The following is an 18978-nucleotide window of genomic DNA, read 5'->3' as shown; positions in this document are numbered from 1 at the left end:
CTCCCAGTAAAAAACTAAGTCCTTACAATGGCCCAGACAAGCAGGATCCTACGTCACTTCTCTCCTTTTGTCACCTCACAAAGTGTTGGTCATCTCTTAATTATTTCCAACACAAGACTTGGGCTCAGTATCAACAGCCCGCTAGCTGTATCTCTCTCCAAGACTTGTGAGCATCTTCCCAGATGAGCCACTTCTCTTTCTCAACAAACACCCTTAGAACTAACCTGCTCAGTGAGCCCCCAGACAGCAGTATTCACTCCCTTTGGGAGCTCTGCTCTACTCTTCATCTGGACCTAGCATGCCACACAAGACCCATTTCCCAATCCTCTGTGCTGATGGACTGCCTCTGCCTATGAAGGAGCAAGAGCACAAACAGAACTCTTGTCTGTTCTGCTCTCCAAAAGAGCAAAGCTGCCTGAGGCAAGTGAGACAAACACAGGATGATCAAGTGTTTCAAAGCTGCTCAGAGCAGCTCCCGGCTCCAGGACCTCTTCTGCCATAGCAACACAGTTAACAATGAAAGATAGGCTGGTCCTTCCTTGCCAGGTAACATAAATTAAAGAGACATACACATAAGAATACTCATCACTTCCAACATTCTTGCCATGAGACATATAAAGTAAGCACTCAGACATTTTAACACCTCCAGTTGTGCCTCACACTGACAGTGACAAAATACTGTGTGACAATGGCACAGTACTTTCTGTTCAATCACGAAGTAAGAGAGAGATATTTTGAAGAAAGGAACTTATAAGCCAAGCTAAATTGTTTCTGTGAATCCTCACAGAACTGAAGGTGAGTCTAGCTACTACTGTGGTAGCTTTGTGAATCTGCCACCAGAATCCTTAAACACATACCAGGTAAGAACACGCACCTTGAACAGGGGTCACCACAGTCCCCTTGAAGTGTGGATTGATGTGGATGTTCTTAGGCTGCTGAGGAGTCACTGGGGGAGGAGTCAGCATCATCCTTGGAGTCTCAATCTGGGGGGGCATGTGCACTCCCTGAGGTGGGGAGGGGTGATGTGGGTGCTGTAAGGGGAGTAGAGGCTGCAGCTGCTGCTGCTGGAAAAGACTTCTGATTGGCTGCTGCTGAGGTGGTGGCGGTGGTGGAGGAGGCTGCGGCTGTGGAGGAGGGATTAATCTTGGAGAGTGAGCCTGAAAATCACCAAAAGAGAAAAATTAACAAATCAACATTTAGAAGAAAAGTCAAGTAATGTTGATGTGCTACCAAGCTTATACCATTTAACTTATTAGATATAAGCTTATAGTCACAACTTGTACATAAATTTTGTATACAGGATAAATAAGCTGTACCACAGACTCACAAAATGGCACATAACCCAACCAGTCCATGGCAAGGAGAAAAAAATGACAGCCCAAACCACAAAGCATGGATTCTGAAAAATGAACTTCAGCCCAAGAAACAAAACTGCCCATTAACAAGCAAAGCTACCCACAGCTTCTAAGCACAGCTAACCCTGCCTCTCCTCGAGGAGACAGGAGACAGGAGAAAACACTAGAAGCCTGCCATTAAGAAAGGGTCAGGGCTACAGAGAGCTGTTCTAAGAAGTTGCTTTGAGAAAGTGGTATCTGGGCCAAGCCTCCAATGCAGAAAAGGTATACATCACATAGAAGAGAAAAACAGACCATGAATGGAGAAAACCAGGAGAAAGGACTTCCTGTTTGGTCAAGAAGGAGGAGAGGTACAGAATATAAAAAGAGAAGGTAAGAGGACAGGGACCAAAAATAAACAAAAACAAATAAATGAAAACACAACCCAAAGTGGCCCTGAAACCCACTACAGCCCTTATCTCAGTCCCCATTGGAAGGCTGTACAGGAAGCAGCAAGCCTACTCCTGACAATGCCAGAAAGTGAGTTGAATTCAGACGATCTGATTCCACAAGTTTTGCTTTTATGCACAAATCAAATCAGCTATACTGCCAATTAGTAGTCAAAACACTCAGCTTTCTAATTAGTCTGCCCAATTACAGAGGGCCTCTGCATTTCAAGTGAAAGATACAGCACACATGGCGAGGAACCCCCAATGATATCAGCCTTCTCTAGGAAAGTGACTGCTCATCATGGAAGATGAAAGAGATGAACACAGGCCTGGCAGACAGGTCACAGCAAAAGGCAAATACGAGAAACATCCAGTCTGATGAAGGACAATGAGAGATTGGGAGGAACAAGAAGATTATAAAGTTAAATTGTATATGGCATTGGCTGGCTGGCTTTCCTCAGAAAAGAATTCCCAAAGATTCAAGAACCAATAAACCTAAACTTCCCTATTCCCAGAATCCAGGGCATGCCCTTCTGCTCATTGCCTTTATGCACCCAAGTATGTAATATACAAAATTGGGAAATTGTCATGTGTTGTCTGAGCTCACTGAAAGAGGCTAGCACTGAAATTGGGGGGTGTCCCCTCCCCACTTCAGACTTTAGCATGTTTGTCTCGGGATGGAGTGCCCCCTAACTTTCTGACAAGGAAGGAAGAGAGTAACAAACTGGCCAAGAGTATAATGTCACTGAGAATAGCTATCAGGTAAACCATTTCTAATGGATCTTATTGTTATCCCATGATACAAAAATGCCTAAAATACCTATAGTGTGAAAGACAGACAGGAATTTTAGCCACAGGAAGCTTATCAATGAAGAAAAAGCTAAATCAGCAATACCAGGTAATTGTCTCAACTGCCTCAGTTGGTTTCTGCTGGATGCTGTGAGCCTGATTTAAATGCATGGCTGCTGATCAGTCAGTCTACCAGCTGTTTGGTGGCAATGCAATCCACCAGGTGGTCAGTCACACCAGGATCCAAAGACATAGCTACTCTGTCAGGATGCAGGTTACCTTTGCTTTCTGACTGGCTATTAATGGTATCCCCAACCCTCTCTCCATTCACCTTCCTCACCTGTAAATAAATAAAGGAGTTCTGTGGCACTCATGATGATGCAAAACCAAGCTGGGGCATAACTTGTTTACCCTGATGGAGAACCATTAATTGTGTGTAAAAGAGCTATTCATTGATGTCACCAAACTTTCATATGCTATCATTTTCTTCTTTCCTTGGGGTACATTAAAACTAGATTCATACACAAGACCAACAATCACCCTTTCTACTTCACCATCTCAACAATGGATGCTACCTGAAACATTATTAACAAAGGCCAAGTGTAGGCTGCAAGCCTTAGAGGGGTTTGTGGTATACACTAGGGACACATCTTGCATTATGTTTCCTAACACTGACTTCCAAAGGAGAAAGCCATGAGGTTTACCTCTAGCTGACAATAGGACAATAAACAGCATGACTCCTATCTTTCCTTCCAAGACATCCCGGAGAAACTTACCCAGGCTTATCCACATAATTCAGTCTCAAGTCATGAACAGCTTTATAAGATATAATAATTAAGAAAAACTGATATTGAAGGGGAAACTTATAGAAAAATACTATAGGAAATAATCAACTATGGCCTAAACTTCATCCATATTAACACCAGCATATCAAAAGTAGTGCACTTGAGAAAGCTTCATTGATGTAGGTAAGAGAGAAAAGCAGGGCTCAGTTGTAGCCACACAAGCCACCAGCTTGTTCAATGGAAGTTGAGGTGGATTTTTTAACCACCCAATAATGCAAGGACCCAATTCTCAGACTACAAATGAATTGTACCACAGACCAAAGGAACTCCAGTCATTGCTTCTACTGCTTCAGTGTCATTTCAGAAAAGGTAACTGTGAACTACGTGACTCCCCAAACCGTTAGGTACAGCAATGAAACACCACACTCACCACGACAGGAGGCTGTGTAGGAAGCAAGGCGGGCCTGTGCTCCTTCATCCTTCCCCTCTCACTGTTCTCTCGTCTCTGGTCTCCCATTCCACGGCACATCAGAGAGCCTCCTCGCCTTCCTCCCCGCCGGGAACCATAGCGTCCCTGCTTATGCTGTCGTTCTCTTTCTTCAAATTCAAGCAATGCAGCTTTGGCTTCTGCCGAAAGCTCTACATAAAAAGATGTACAGGTGTTAAATACAGCCCATACTACATACATCTGTGGACAGAGAACAGTAAGAACCAAGTAGCAATCTCTTTATACAAGTATCATCTATCAATCTGAAATGCTTTCACTTTCACAGAGTGTGCCAAGTGAATCTAAAAAGCAATCAATGATTACAGACCATTAGAGTTGGAAACTCTCCTCCTCTGCCGCTGGGATCCAATTAGGCCAGTAAGAAAATGTCACTACCCTGGCATAGTAGCACATACCGTTCTTTAGTCTCAGTACTTGGGAGGCAGAGGCAGGCAGATCTACATGAGTTCAAGGACAGCCTGGTCTACAGAGTGAGTTCCAGGACAGCCAAGACTACACGGAGAAACTCTGTCTACAAAAACAACAACAAAAGAGAAAAGAAAATGCCACTAATTAACAGTGGCACAGAATCAAAAAAAAAACAAAAAAACCCTAAGTGTTCTGATGTAAATCAACGCCACTACTGACTTCCTTCTCAAGTAAAATTATTAAGGATAATTCTTAAAAAATGGAACACTCATTAATTGCATTTCACTTGAAACTTTTACATTCATTAGTATACATGCCATGCTATAAAAAGGCATTGTGTGTCCACGCAGCCAAATACAGACACCTTGTCAAAAGAAAGGAAAAACCATGCAAAGAAAAGTTAGCTACTTTAAACACTGCAGGAACTTCACATAGCCACTTATCTCTCCCATGCTTCAGGGTACAATGAACATGGGCACATTATTTAAGCCCCTAAGGGAAAAGAGTACCTTCATCCAAATAGGTTCCCTTTCTTTTACAGTAGAGTCTAAATGTGGTAATACATCTTTTATTAGTAAACATGTATTTTGTTAAAACATCACTAAACACTACTGGAAGCCTTTCTTCTCCACTGGGGCTAGATTTTAAGTATCACCAGTCTACTTTGCTACCTCAGACTAATCATCTGTAAGCTATGATTCATTTTCTTGAAAATGTTGATAAGGTATCCCCTCTCCTTCAAATGAATATGGACCCACTGGAAAGAAAACGTAATAATCTCCTTTTAACCAGCACAGATTTTTATTTTAATCTTGACTACATGATTGCTTCACACACACATTTTATGCAGTGAATCAGCAATTATTTTTCTAGTGGTTCTGAGTGTCAAGATTAATTTTACTATCCTCAGTAATAAAATGGTTTCAAATGACAACTTTAATCAGCAAGAAAAAATGCTCTCCTCCAATTGAGACAAGCTGTCACAAAAGGTCACCAAAATATGACAGGATAGAAATTACATTTGTAACTTCAACTGAAATGTTAATTTCCCCATAAGTGTTTTCTGAACTATGTCCAGATCCTAAAGTAAAGAGATATATCATAAAGCAACTATAATTATACTACCCTATTCCTTCTTAACTAGTAACAACATATTTGCTTCCAAATAATTATAGAGTAGTTAGAAATAAATACATACTTATGGAATACAGTTTGGCAAAAATAAAAATGCCAAGCCGCAAAAGGTTAACTGAACCTAAAAAATTTTAAAACAAAAACAAGGATTGTAGTATAAACAAGTGTGTATGTGACAACAAGCATTAACAACTGCCCATTGTCACTAGGTGAAAGGTTCTTCCCATAGGTCTTTGGTCTTCTATGCAAGTAGCTACTTCAACAAAACAAGATGTAAGAATTGCTGGGCAGTTAAGTCAAAGCAATAAAAAGTAGCTTAACATGATGCATGTGCCAGTGAGACTGAACAAAAATTCAGAGAGTGAACAAAAATCTTAGCTTCAGAAAATAAAAAGCACTTTCCCTCATAGCCCATGCTGCTTTCAAAGACCACCCAAGTCCAAGTCTGCTTCCTAGGGCAAGAGAAGCCACTGCTCTTCACTTCCAGGCTCAGCCTAGAAAAAAATGGTCAGTGTCCATGTGTAAAGCACACTCTGGCCTTTTCATACACAATGAAACAACCCTTTACACACATGGTCTAGCAATCTTGCTCTACTGGGCTCTACCAGAGCATTACTACCTACACCAGTGACATCATCTGCACAGAATGATTTTGTTCTGAATTCACAGTTGTGTGTCATCCTTGGGGAAATAGAGAAAACCATCACTTAACTAGTTTTCTGTAAGGCTAACTTGTAGAATCCTGACTGAGAAAAAGGCTAACTAATTAAGTAAGACTAACTTAAATTAAAGCCCCAAATTATAACCCCCAATTATAACCCCGACTGATATGAAGCCCCAATTAACAACTGAGATTTAGCTCTCTAACAGTGGAGAGGGTCATGTGTGTGAATTAGTGCTCTTCACACAAGGCAACATTATGTGTTTGAAAGCGACCAAACTCTTCTAGATCTCAAAAAAGAACTCATCACTTCATACACAGATGCTTTCAAAAAGAACTCATCACTTCACACACATGCTTTCAGAGTCAGGAACGGGAAGTACCACAGCAGCATTTGATTATTCTTTAAAGGACAAAGGATTCTCAACATTAATTAAGGCTATCTATCACTAAGGTAGTAAGCGGTTAGTTGTGGGCTGGAGAGATGGCTCAGGAGTTAAGAGCACTGGCTGCTTTTCAAGAGGACCTGGGTTCAATTCCCAGCACCCACATGGCCACTCATAATCACCCCTAATTCCAGTTCCAAGGGATCCTGTTCCCTTTTCTAAGCTCCACAGGCACCAACACATACACATGATACACATACATACATTCAGGCAAACACTGAAAACACACAAAATAAAATTAATAAATCTGATTTTTAAAAGTTTTTATTGGTAAACAAAATGACCAAAAAACAAAACAAAACAAAAAAAAACTGTCCAATAACCACAGGGACTCTAGTAGAAACACTTTTATCTCAGTATAAAAGCATGCAAACTGCTTTATAATCCAATAAATTCCATCTTGGGACTGGGGACACAAGCTAATAGTGACACTCATGTAAATTTCCAGCTCTCAGAGGCTATGGCACCCTCCTCTCTTCCTCACCAAGCCTTTATACACCCACTCTGTCTGGGAAGGTATGGCCCTAGCAGGAAGCTCCTTCTCTCAGGAAATCAGTCTTCTGATGGGTGGTGACATCCTTTACATACTGAGAATGACCCTAACTTTGAAGTTACTGGTAAACTTTGCAAACATTAAACTTCCTTAAATTAGAACTCGAAATAGAGACAAAGGAACTTGGGGGGGGGGGTTGTTTTTTGAGACTGTGTTAGCCCTGGCTGTCCTGGAACTCACTCTGTAGACCAGGCTGGCCTCAAACTCACAGAGGTCCACCTGCCTCTGCCTCTGAAGTGCTGGAATTAAAAGCGTGAGCCACCACTGCTCAGGGAGACAAAGCTTTTAACATTTTCCTTTGTCCAATTACCTAGCCAAATTACCATATTCTACAAAAACACTCTTAGTCCTTTTTAGAAGAACAGTAAATAATCAAATTGTTTACCCTTGTAGTACTGTTTCTAAGGGTTCCAAGCCCTCTCCCTTCTCCAGTTGGAGGGACAACTCATCTACAACAAAACAACACTCCTTTTGTCTCTGGAGACACTGATTTCAGCTGTCAGGTACCTTGAAAAGAAAGCAGACTTGACAGCTTTCGGGATAAAGGAAAGTATAAATGACTCAGAAAAGAAGGGAAGAAGGCAAAGATCCTGAAAAAGGGATGTACCAAAAATGAAAGTACGAATACAGACAAGTGGAACATTCAAAAACAACCATCCTCACATCCTCGGAGGCAGATAAAATAATTATTAACAACAATGATAATGAGCTGAATTGGGAGTTAGTGGATAAGGGCAGCTTAGTGTTCACCCAGAGAACTTGTATGTGCCCCTGAAATATACATGCTGCATGCTGCTTGCTCCTGTTTAATAGTAAAAACAACCATGTTGTGGTTTGAATGAAAATGGCCCTTATAGATTAGGGAGCAGGGGTGGGGGGTGGGGTAGAGGAGAGGTGGTGAAGCCCCAAGTAAGTGAAGTCCTGAGAGAAATGTATTTTGAGATGTATACAACCATTCTGAGGACTCACTGACCCATGTGGGCTAGGCTCCAGAGGAATGGCAAAGCTTTCCTTGGAGTCAGAGTCCAAGTATGAACAACTGATCTACATGGGCAAAGACTATCAGCTTCCTCCTCCCGGATGTTTATAGCCTGAGACTGCTTCCCTATTCAGACTTCCTACCACGATTAGCTAGCCCCTTCCCCTGTGCTATACATAATGAAAAACCTGAGGTTCCAAATAGCTGGAAGTAGCTCAAGGTTAGAGAACCTCACCTGATTCCAGCTCCACTGTATGTATGTCTCTCTTTTCTTCATTCCCTCACTGTTCCTAGCCAGGGTTTCAGGTCCCAAGCTTTGAATGACAAGGTACATAGGATCATATATTTGAATGCTTGGTCCAAGTTAGTGGAACTGTTTGGGAAGGATTAGGAGATACGACCTTATTGGAAAGTATGCACTGGGGGCATGATTGGAGGTTTCAGATGACTCACACTGTGTCTATGTTGCTCTCTCTGACTCCTATCTGTGGATCAAGACTTGAGCCCTCAGCTATACCTGTCACCATATCTTTGCTTTACCATCATGGACTCAAAGCCTCTAAGACTAAAAGCTCAACAACACTTTTTTGTAAGTTGTTTTGGCCATGGCATTGTGGCACAGCAATAGAAAATAATACAAACCACAAATAATGTTGTTTAAAAATAAAGAGGCTAAGAATGTGGCTGCCAACTTGAGTACACACGTGTACACACACACACACACACACACACACACACACACACACACACACACACACACTCACCAAGGTAATGATGAGGCCTTGATCTTGATTTTTATCTTGACCCAAACAGAAAGGCAGACAGACCCTGACGTCATGTGAGCCTTGCCTTCCTTCTTAGAAAGGCATACCCTGGTGGTCCTGTTCTTCTAAAGTCCAAGTAGCACACTGAAAATATAATCTTCCTGGGTGCTGCCTAGGTCTAATAACTCAGAATGGCTAGGAGTGGCCCCAACATTATTTTCAAAAGCCCCAGGGTTGTTCTGGACAAATGCCTCTGCCATTAAGCAATACTCCCAGCCCCTGGGATGATTGTGACATTCCAATTAAACCCAATAAACAGTGGAAAGGGACATAAACTGTAGACAGGGGTAGGGTCACTGCTGTCACCCAGCAACAGTCTGAGGAAGGTCTTCAACAGTAGACTCTTGACATCCAGTTAATGATCTCTATAAGCTAGTCACTGAACACTTAGGAACAGAGAACCCAAAAGGATGACTACAAAGATGTTACAAGTGTAAAATAAAACCAGTTTGGCCTAGATTTAATACTGGCTTCCCGAGGTGCAGTCTAGTAGAAGAGCCAGTATCCTTGCCAAGCATCCCCATGCCACCACCTCAGTATAGTCAGGAACATAGGGTATCAAGGAGAGTAGCTTTAGGCCATATACTCCCAAAGAACACTACTAAGAAACTAAAATACTTTTCAATACTTCACTCAAATTCCTGTAACCCAGAAGTGGCTGTTTGGCAGAATGATGAGCACAGCACAGCTAAGCACAGCCTCCCATGTATCACACACCCTCACCAACAGCCAATCATAGTAAGATCTGGAAAGATCTGAAGACAAAATGAAGACTGGGGAAACAAGCCCCCCCCCCAAAAAAATTACCCACAGGCCAAAACCAAAAATTACCCAAAGTTTCTGGAATGTTCCTTCTCTCTCTAGTTACATCTGAGAGCCTAATAATTGTTCCTTCTTTCCTTTCAGTTTTGAAACGCAATCTTCCAGATTCTTCGTCATCGTCATCTTCTTCATCTGATTCTTCTTTCATGTCTTTCTGGAGTTCCAGGGTTTCCATCCCTCCCTACAAGCAGACAGAGACAAACAGGGAGAGGTCAGTCTATAGTCACTTAAAATGTGAGGAGACGTCTAGATCCTAAGAAAAGGCCATAGGAAATATGAAGCCAACTCCAGTGGAGGAAAACTTCAAATACTAATAAGAAACCCTCAAATTCCTACCTGTAGTTAACATATGAGGACCTCCACACCGCTGGTACTCACACTTGCTAGAACACAGACATCAGCTAAACATCCCTGCTGCCTTACATCTAATCCAGAACACAACAACAAAGTTCCCACACAACTTAACTTGTATATGACTACAATGTAAGCTAACATCTGTAAATCCACACCAGTGAGGTAACACTAGAGTTAACAGTGCAGAATCCATCTGGTAAGCTGTGATGGTTACTTCAACCATGTAAGCTGAAGAGTTCACAGTCCCTAACCACATACTTTGACCTTCTGTCAGCTGTCCCTGTCAGTTCTGAGATTTGTGGCTGCTTGCTCCTGTTCTAGTCTTCACAACACTTCTTCATCACTATCCCTCCCCTTCCTATTTACTTCACTCTTGTTGTCTACTGATAACTTACCACATACTTAGTGCTGAGACCAGTAAAAGACAAACCATTTCTTCTGCCACTTCTTCATACCAAATAAAACCAAGTTTTATTTTAGCAGAGTCCCTTACAAAATTCCCTCTAGTGCCAACCCAAACTAAAGCACGTTTTTTCATACAATTCTTCCTTTTGAGCTCCTATGGCCATCTTAGGTCAGTCTCAGTAGCACACTGGCAGATGAAGACTGGCATGCACTGAGTATAGGGTTCATCTAAACACTTTTTACCAGTGTAATAAAAAAAATGCAGCTTGCCTCTCCATTATCATGAACGATTCTTTATTCTTAAAAGGAACAAACACACTGTTAGAAAATACACAAGAAGCTATACCCACAGACAATCACTGTGAATTTCCTTCCTAAACATCTTCAATGTGAAAAGCTAATTGTAAGTCAGAATCTATAACAAGTAGTACAAACAGAGCACAGCTCCAGGAATCCAAATGCTGAACATGGAACTGAGATTAACAGTTCACTTTCAGTCTAATGACTATGGCTTTTCAGTGCTGTGAGGTTCAGCATGCTCGAGAATTCTGCAGCCCTAGAATTTCATTTTTGTTAGTGTAACATTACCTTTTCTGTATCATTGTATACAAACCTGAAAACAGAGTGAGTGGTATCTATGATGAGTCCTCAAAGGTACTAATGCCACAATGTCCCTACTATATCTCTACATGCGCAGGCCGGACTGCTCTGTGTTAACATCTACACCAGTGACTGGAAATCCTGTTCAGAAGCAGATTCTGACCCGGGAGGTCTAGAGTGGCACCTGAGAGTCCACATTCCTCACAAGCTCCCAGGGAAGCCAACTCTTGGATCCACAGACCACATTCAGTAATATGGCCACAGAGAAGCAATCATGTCCACCAAAGCAAAAACTTTACTGCAGCAGTTCTAACAACCATAAAACTACAACAGATACAAAGAAGGGTTAGTAAAATTTGGTATTCATTAGAAAATCACCACCAGCAAACTAGAATCAAAAAGAACATCTTCAATCTGAAAGCAAAACTTTAGCTAGCACTTAGTGCCTTGCTCCTAGCACAAGTAAGGCAAGAAAGTCTACTCTGGAGCTAGTCTTCTGCTGTACAAAGCACTTGCACTGGAAGTCAGTAAGGCAATGGAAATAAAAGGATTCTGATTACAGAGAAAGAAAGAAAATGCTTTCATTAACAGATAATTTTTTAAAATGTTACCCTGGGTGCTGGAGAAATGACACAGTGGTTAAAAGTACAGACTGTTCTATCAAAGGATCTAAACAGAGTTTTCAGCACTCAAATCAGGTGATTTACAACCACCAGAAATTCCAGCTTTGGCAGATTATATACCTCTTCAGGTATGCATGGGCACCCGCACTCCTGTACATAACCACACACACACACACACACACACACACACACACACACACATACATATAACTAAACACACACATTCTCGTGTACGTAACTAAACACACACACTCACTCTCATGTACATAACACACATACTCGTGTACATAACAACACACACATGTGTGCAAAGCAAAGCAATATAAAAATAAAACCTTTAAAACTTAAAATAATACACTTGTCCATTTTGATCTAGAGATACATGGTCATCTCTATTAAAACCCTAGCCAGACTTCTAGTAGATATCAGCAAATCCATCACGCAATAGAATCATAGAAAAGAATAAACTTGGTGGGTTTACACTACCTGGTTTCATGTTCCATTATTCCAACTGCTGTAGTGCTAACATACAGACTTTATAAAAACAAATTAATGGAGAAGAGCCTGAGGGTAAAAGAAAAAGTCAGCTGACAACACAAGAACTACATTGATTTGACGGGCAGGAAAGCCTTCACAGCAAACCAGTGGAACAGCTGGGAATCATTCTTATTTAAAAACAATGGATTACTCTCATATCTCAGATACTGTTAGACAAAGCAGCCTCTAACTCGAAACTCACAGAGCTAATATGACACAAAGCTTCCACAAGAAAAGAGGGAGCTAATTTTATAATCATGGGATAGTCAAAATTTTCTTAGGTCACAGAACTACTTGGTCTTCATCCAAATTATGTTCTACTTAAAAAAATTAAATTTGGGAGCTGGGAAGACGGCTCAACAGAAGACCCAGGAGGTCTGATGCCCTCTCTTCTGACCTTCAAAGGCACTGTACACATATGGTACACCAGCACCTATGTAGGCAAAACTCCTATATAATAAAGACATTATTAAAAATTTAAATTTGTTTACACCCTGAACACGCCTGATCTCATTTTAAAAACTTAAATATAAGAAAATGAAGATATAATTCAGAGGTTCAGAAAAAATTTTCACAAACCATGTATCTACCAATGGACTTGATATCTAGACTATATAAACACTTATCCAGCAACCTCTCTCTATTGCAGAAACTAAGAACATACACACCAACTATACTATGTAGAGTACAAATGTATAAACAATAATCTCAATGAAGACCTTATACATTCTATAGCTTATATGAACAAGACAACTCACTTTAAAGAAAAGGCAGCTAAAATGAAACCCATGGACTATATAAAATCCAAAAGAATATATTAACAGTACTCAGTATCATACCCATCAAAGAAATGCAAACAAAACCCACAATGATACAGCAATTGAAGGGCTGAAGAAAAAAACTGATACCAAACAAGGGGGAACAATGAGGACTCTCAACTAGATGAAGGGTATAAAATGGTAATCACTTCTGGAAAAACATTTGGCAATTACCTTAAAATAAAAAATAAATAAATGAATGAATGAATAAATCAGCACCATGCTATTCTAGTTCAGTAATTCTACCAAAGTCTAACAATAAAACTGTATATCCACAAAATGGTGAACATTCATCCATAACACAACAGCAACAACAAAAAAACACTAGAAACAACCCAATATTTAACAAGAGGGGAAAAAAAACAGTAAGGTATATCAATAAACAGAATAACTTGCTACATGTAAGTACTTGAATTAATTCAAAATTATGTTAAGCAAAAATAGGTGAACCTAAGATTATGGGTGTAGTAGCTCAAACTTGTTTAACACGCTTGAGATTCTACTTTCAATCTCCAACACCACAAAAACCAACAAAGGGAGAGCAGCTGGTCACTAAGATGAACTTCTAGTATAGTCTGATCAAGTAGGGTGGGAGAAACAATTGTGTTAGTCTCTGTAAAGCCAGGACTTTAAGGGAAAAGCCGGTCTTTCCTTGCTTAAGCCATTTATCTGCATTGGGTGCTAATATCAGGCCTTTAAAAGACTACTCCAATCTTACCGTTGTGAGTGCTGGGTGTAAAGCAGGAGCCTTTCCTCTAAGCTGAATGTGACTTTTTGTCCTTTGTGTCTCACTCTCACTCTATGAAATAAATAAAAACTTAGAGGAAAATAAGTCAGTGTAAGAGACTCTTCTCAATGGTGCAATTTAGAAGAAGGTGTCTAATTGGGAGTTAGTACCAGGGCTTTAAAAGACTACTCCAATCTTTTTTCTGTGAGTGCTGGATGTCAAACAGGAGACTTTCCCTTAAGCTGAATTTGACTTTTCTGGAGGGTAATGGGATTGTTCCTCATCAACGACAGTAAAGGTAGGACAGAAGGCAGGGGAAATTATGGAAACATTGAGACAGGAAAGGAGCCCCATTCTGGAGTTTGGGAGAAATACCTCACTAGTGGCAAATCAAGGATTCTAGCATAATTACCAAGATTTACTGTGAAGGCTACCAACAGAATCACAATATTCCTTTTATATAGAGGTATTTTCAAAAAGGAATGTTAAAATAACATAAATCACTCTGAAGGCCCTGAGTTTGTCCTATTCCTTTCCCAGATATTTTACGAGAATCTCATTTTAAAAAAATTAATTTTAGTTTACAATGAAAACATTCTAACTCAATCAGCAATTCCTATGACTTCACCATTTGAAACCCTGAAGAACCCCAATGTAAGGGTATGTGGCTCCTATAAAGACATATAATACAGTGTGACTAATGCTGGGAGGGGTTCTTAATCTTTTCCCTGGGAGTCTTTCTTTTAACTGTGCAATCTTGTCTCTCAATGATCTCCAACTCTGCTTCATACTGGCTTATCCTGAAATTCTTTCTTGTGGTAAAGTCAAGAATCCCAACTTCACCTGACTGGAGGTCTCTGAAAAGAATTCAGGCTGTTGTAGGTGGCTGTGCATAGCTGTGTCTCTGGCTTGCACCCCACAGCTGCTGACAAGATGGTAAGTTGAGTTATGCATGAATAAAAATTTAATCATTTGATATCTAAATGATTGATTCACTGAATATAAACTATTACACTGTGTGCAGGCTTCGACAGGGTCTTTCACCAAATCCAAAAATCACTATTTCTGCTAGACTATCTGGCTGGTGAACTCCCAGGATCCACTGGTCTATAACACTCCAATACTGGGATTAACATAAAACTCTAGTCATGACTAAACAACCCCACAGTCTAAAAGCAATCACTATAGCTACTTTAGACTTTTGATTGTTTGTTTTTAGATTTACAAGCAATTTAGATACAGAGCATAGAGGAGCTGAGAGCAAAACATATCACCTAGCACTTTTCACTTAATTAGACATAACTTCCCATGCTGGACAGCAAAAGAAAGACATGGGTTTCTCTCCTATGGGGCCACTACGGCGACTTAATGGAATGTTTACACTGTCAACACACACAAGCACTAGGGCTTTGAATCCATCTTAGAGTTTCCCTTTAAATAAACTCATTAAAGTAGAAGTATTGGATCAAAAAATAACGTGCTTCAGGGTTGTTGAGCCTGTAAAGGACAGTGAGGGTGTTGAAAGCTAGCAAAGTGGTCTGACACAGACTCATGGAAGATGTGAGAAGACTAGGACTTGGTGGAAGTGGGCTGAGTCATGAGTCACCTCCCCAGCAGCGGTACTTCCCGGAGGCCCCACTCACCCAGGCCGTGATCATGTCCAGAGGGATCTGTGCTTAAGGATGGATCCTTACCTGTGGGACCTCTGTTCTAATCTAAACAGACCTGCCCTGAAGCAGACCCTTTCTTTCAACAAGGTTACTGGGTACACAAGCACACCTGGACAGAAATTCTACAACAAAGAACAAGTAGTTATGTGCTCACAAAATATGCAGAACCCAGAAGTGGTTTTGTAACATTTCTAGTACATATTCCCCAACAAAGTAAGACTACATCTTCCAATGAGCTCAGATTTTGCCAGTATTAAAATAGGTTTAATCTTTACCTTATTGAATATATTTTCATGTGCTATTTATAGCTCATTTGTTTATCCCATGAGGACATGTGACATATGCACCAAATTTTTCCTTTCCAATCTTCGACCACCCAAAGACTTCCTTGGTAGCCTTCCAGCTGCTCTACTCCCTACTTTCAGGTCTTCTTGATTTCTATCTCAAGCATCCTTGCAGGCTCAAGCAAGTTGGGTGAGCAGTGTCCTTGGCAGAATGATACTGAAAGCTATGAGCAACCAGGCTGCCTGTCCTGGGTCTCCTTCAACTTTGCCATGATCCCTGAATTAGACACCTTCTTCTACAACTGCACAATCAGAGTGAATAAGTCTCTTATACTAATTTTTTTTCCTCTAAGTTTCCATTTATTTTTCAGAGTGAAAGTGAGACACAAAGTACAAAAGAAAAAGTCCAAATTCAGCTTAAGGGAAAGGCTCCTGTTTTACACCCACTACTCACAGAGAAAAGAAAATGTAGCCTAGTTCTAAAGTCCTGATATTAACACCCAATGTAATAAAATGGCTTAAGCCAGGAAATACTGGCTTTTGTGTAACTCTTCTCTGGCATGCAGCAAAGAACATTAAGGAAATTATTGGAGGAAAAAAATGTTAAGTTTTAAGAAAGTTCCCAGGGCTAAGAAGATTTTATTGCTATTATAGACCTAGCCACAGTGCCTACAAGTTCTCAGTGAGAGAATTAGCAGAGGCCCACTGTTCTTTCAAGAGGAATTCCTAGTTCATTTCTTCCATATAGCCTTAGACATGGACCCTCCCCAACATGGGAGCTGTCACTTTCTGCTGTGTGTAACGGTAGTTTTTAGCAACTTCCTCCTCTGTTAGACTGGAAGTCCCTTGGGGGCCGAAACCCAGGTCATCACTGTTTCTCCAACACCTAAGACAGAACCTAAAACAGAAAACCTTGCAGTGTTTCTTGAATAATGGTCCAAATTAGCTAATATTAACTAATTAAGATAATTACAGCACTGATTTCAAGGCACTGAAATCACACTTTTTTGAAAGTCAGCTCTAAAAATCACTCTCAACACTACCACTCGGGGCCAGCTGCTATGATCAGCAGGCAAAGCACTTATACAAGCCTGGTGAATTGAGTTTGACCATTCAGAACCCACAAAATGGTAGAAGGAGAGAAGAGACTACAGGCTGCCCTGACTGACAATGAGTGTGGCATGCAGAGACACTCGTAGACAAATACATGCACACACACACATACACACACATACACACACACACACACACCATAAACATGCAATAATAAAAAGAAACATTTAAAAAAAAACAAGCATTACCGATCCAAGGCACATACAGGCACCAGGCACTAGGCACCACATCTCACTTCTCTAGGCACAGGCTTGGGTTTCTACCATAATGCGCAGTTCACAGACTCATCAACTTTTCACTAATACTTTAAAAAATAAAAAAGTGCTCATTTTAAATCTGGAAGGAAAGAAACTCAGGAAACTGTAGAAGTTGAACAAGTACCTCGTGGGTCTCAGAAGCAACCTGGGAATCAGTAATCTCATCTAAGTCATCTTCAGCCTCACAGTCTTCCCGCACTTGCAGCCCTTGTTGCCCACCATAAGCCTGCAAGTATTCTTCATCCTAACAGCCGTTAAAGAGAAGAAACATTTTTCTCACAAAGCTTTTGGGTGTTTTCAACCACTTTTCATGTACGATTCATGCGGAGTTATTGTAATACATATATACATTCTACCGTGGTGATGCCCTGACTGAGCACACAGCCAGCATAGGAGCTTCCTCTGCATGGTCATACAAACCAAGTGTACATGGTGGTCCAGAAATGAGGACAGTGACAATGGCTCAGCTTCAGAACCAAGCCCTTGGTGAGCAGCCTTTACATCCACACCCAAAGGAAAAAGGCCTTTCAAAAGCCAGGCTTGTGTCCTCACTGAGGAGCTTGGAAGCAGCAGAAGCTGGACTTTCATGCCCCTCAACAACCTAAGGCCATCAGAGACACTAGGAGTGGGACAATTTAACACAGCAAAGTGCTTTTCAGATACTACACTACAGTGGATTCTTCATCAGTCCTTTCTTTCTCTTGGGTGAAAGGATGATTCCCAGTTTTTTGTAAGTGGAAAGGGCTTATGAGTAGGCAAGCTTGTCTCTTCTGGGCTTAGACAAGGTAGCAGGCAAGGCAACTGGAGATCACCACACTGGCAAAGAAAGCAGACTGCTGCTGGCATTACTAACAAGTAATGAGGTAGGGAGAGCTGACCCACCTGTTTCCCAAGATGATCCTAACACTGCATTCCACTTTGCACAAAAATCATTAGCATCCCATCAAAGAGAAGTAGAGATGCTAATTAACATAGGCAATGGAATAACAATAACACAATGGAATAGTCTGCTATTCTCTACACAAATGGTAAATTTGAACTCAATTTTACAAAACAATGCTTTACAAAAAAAAAATCTCATTTGGTGCTAACTTCACAGTGAATACACTCTAATGTCACCAACAAACACTCTTCTGTTGGCTACTGAGCAATACAGTTCTTGGGGCTACCAGAGTCGATATAAAATGAAATCATGCTCATCAACAACGATGCTTGCAAAATTCACTTAACACAATAGAACAGACCTCCAGAGCTCTGCTGACCAGTGTCTCAACACTTCCTCGGATCTCCCCTTCTTCACAGGTAACAGAAACCCTTCTGGTTACAAACTCTGTGGTCTTAAAGATTCTATGGCCAGTTATGCACCAAATGTATGTTTTTATAGGTGGGCTCTCAAAAGAAAGCCCATGCTTGTGGGTTCACATTTCAGAGTTAAGTCTGGCTTTAGAGAGCAGGTTAACAAATTCTGACTAGGACAAGGAACCAGTTTAAATCACTCAAACTACACACCCCTAGGGTACATGGACACCATCTATTCATATGTTTACTAGTATAATGACAATATGCACATCAGGGACAGTAGTCTGAGACAAGGCCTGACTACTGGACAAGAGCAAAGCATTCCACAGCTTAATTCTGATCTTTTCCCACCCAGGGCAGTCACTTCAGACACTATCACTGTGGTATCCATGAAGAAAGAAAATGATAGCTGTGGCTCTAACACCAAATAGTAAGGTAGGCAGCCACTGTTCACAGAACATTCAGCTGTGAAATACTAGCACACTCAGAATTTCTAAATAAAATTTCAAAGTTTTTGAGTTTTTTTTAAATTCTGAAAAAAAATTCATTTTAATGTAAAAGAGTTCTATAAATGTTTCAATTGAAATATTTTATTCTTT

At 40.7% G+C, this 18978-nt stretch overlaps 1 protein-coding gene across 5 annotated transcripts in view; it reads right to left on the bottom strand.

Annotated features, from left to right (window-relative positions):
* Positions 1-18978, bottom strand: part of Rbm33 (RNA binding motif protein 33) — a 111477-nt gene that overhangs the window by 63214 nt on the left and 29285 nt on the right. For 3 of the 5 annotated variants that reach the window (XM_028864195.2, XM_028864196.2, XM_028864198.2), the window contains exons 6-9: positions 17205-17324; positions 9702-9873; positions 3788-3996; positions 875-1157 (exon numbers count right to left, since the gene is read on the bottom strand). In XM_028864195.2, the coding sequence (XP_028720028.1) occupies positions 875-1157; positions 3788-3996; positions 9702-9873; positions 17205-17324 (784 nt within the window). The remainder of the gene's footprint in view (positions 1-874; positions 1158-3787; positions 3997-9701; positions 9874-17204; positions 17325-18978) is intronic. The other 2 variants (XM_028864197.2, XM_028864199.2) reach the window with 1 other exon arrangement.

The sequence above is a fragment of the Peromyscus leucopus genome, chromosome 3 (assembly GCF_004664715.2).
Source record: "Peromyscus leucopus breed LL Stock chromosome 3, UCI_PerLeu_2.1, whole genome shotgun sequence".
NCBI lineage: Eukaryota > Metazoa > Chordata > Mammalia > Rodentia > Cricetidae > Peromyscus > Peromyscus leucopus.
This window is presented reverse-complemented; position numbering and strand designations above follow the sequence as displayed.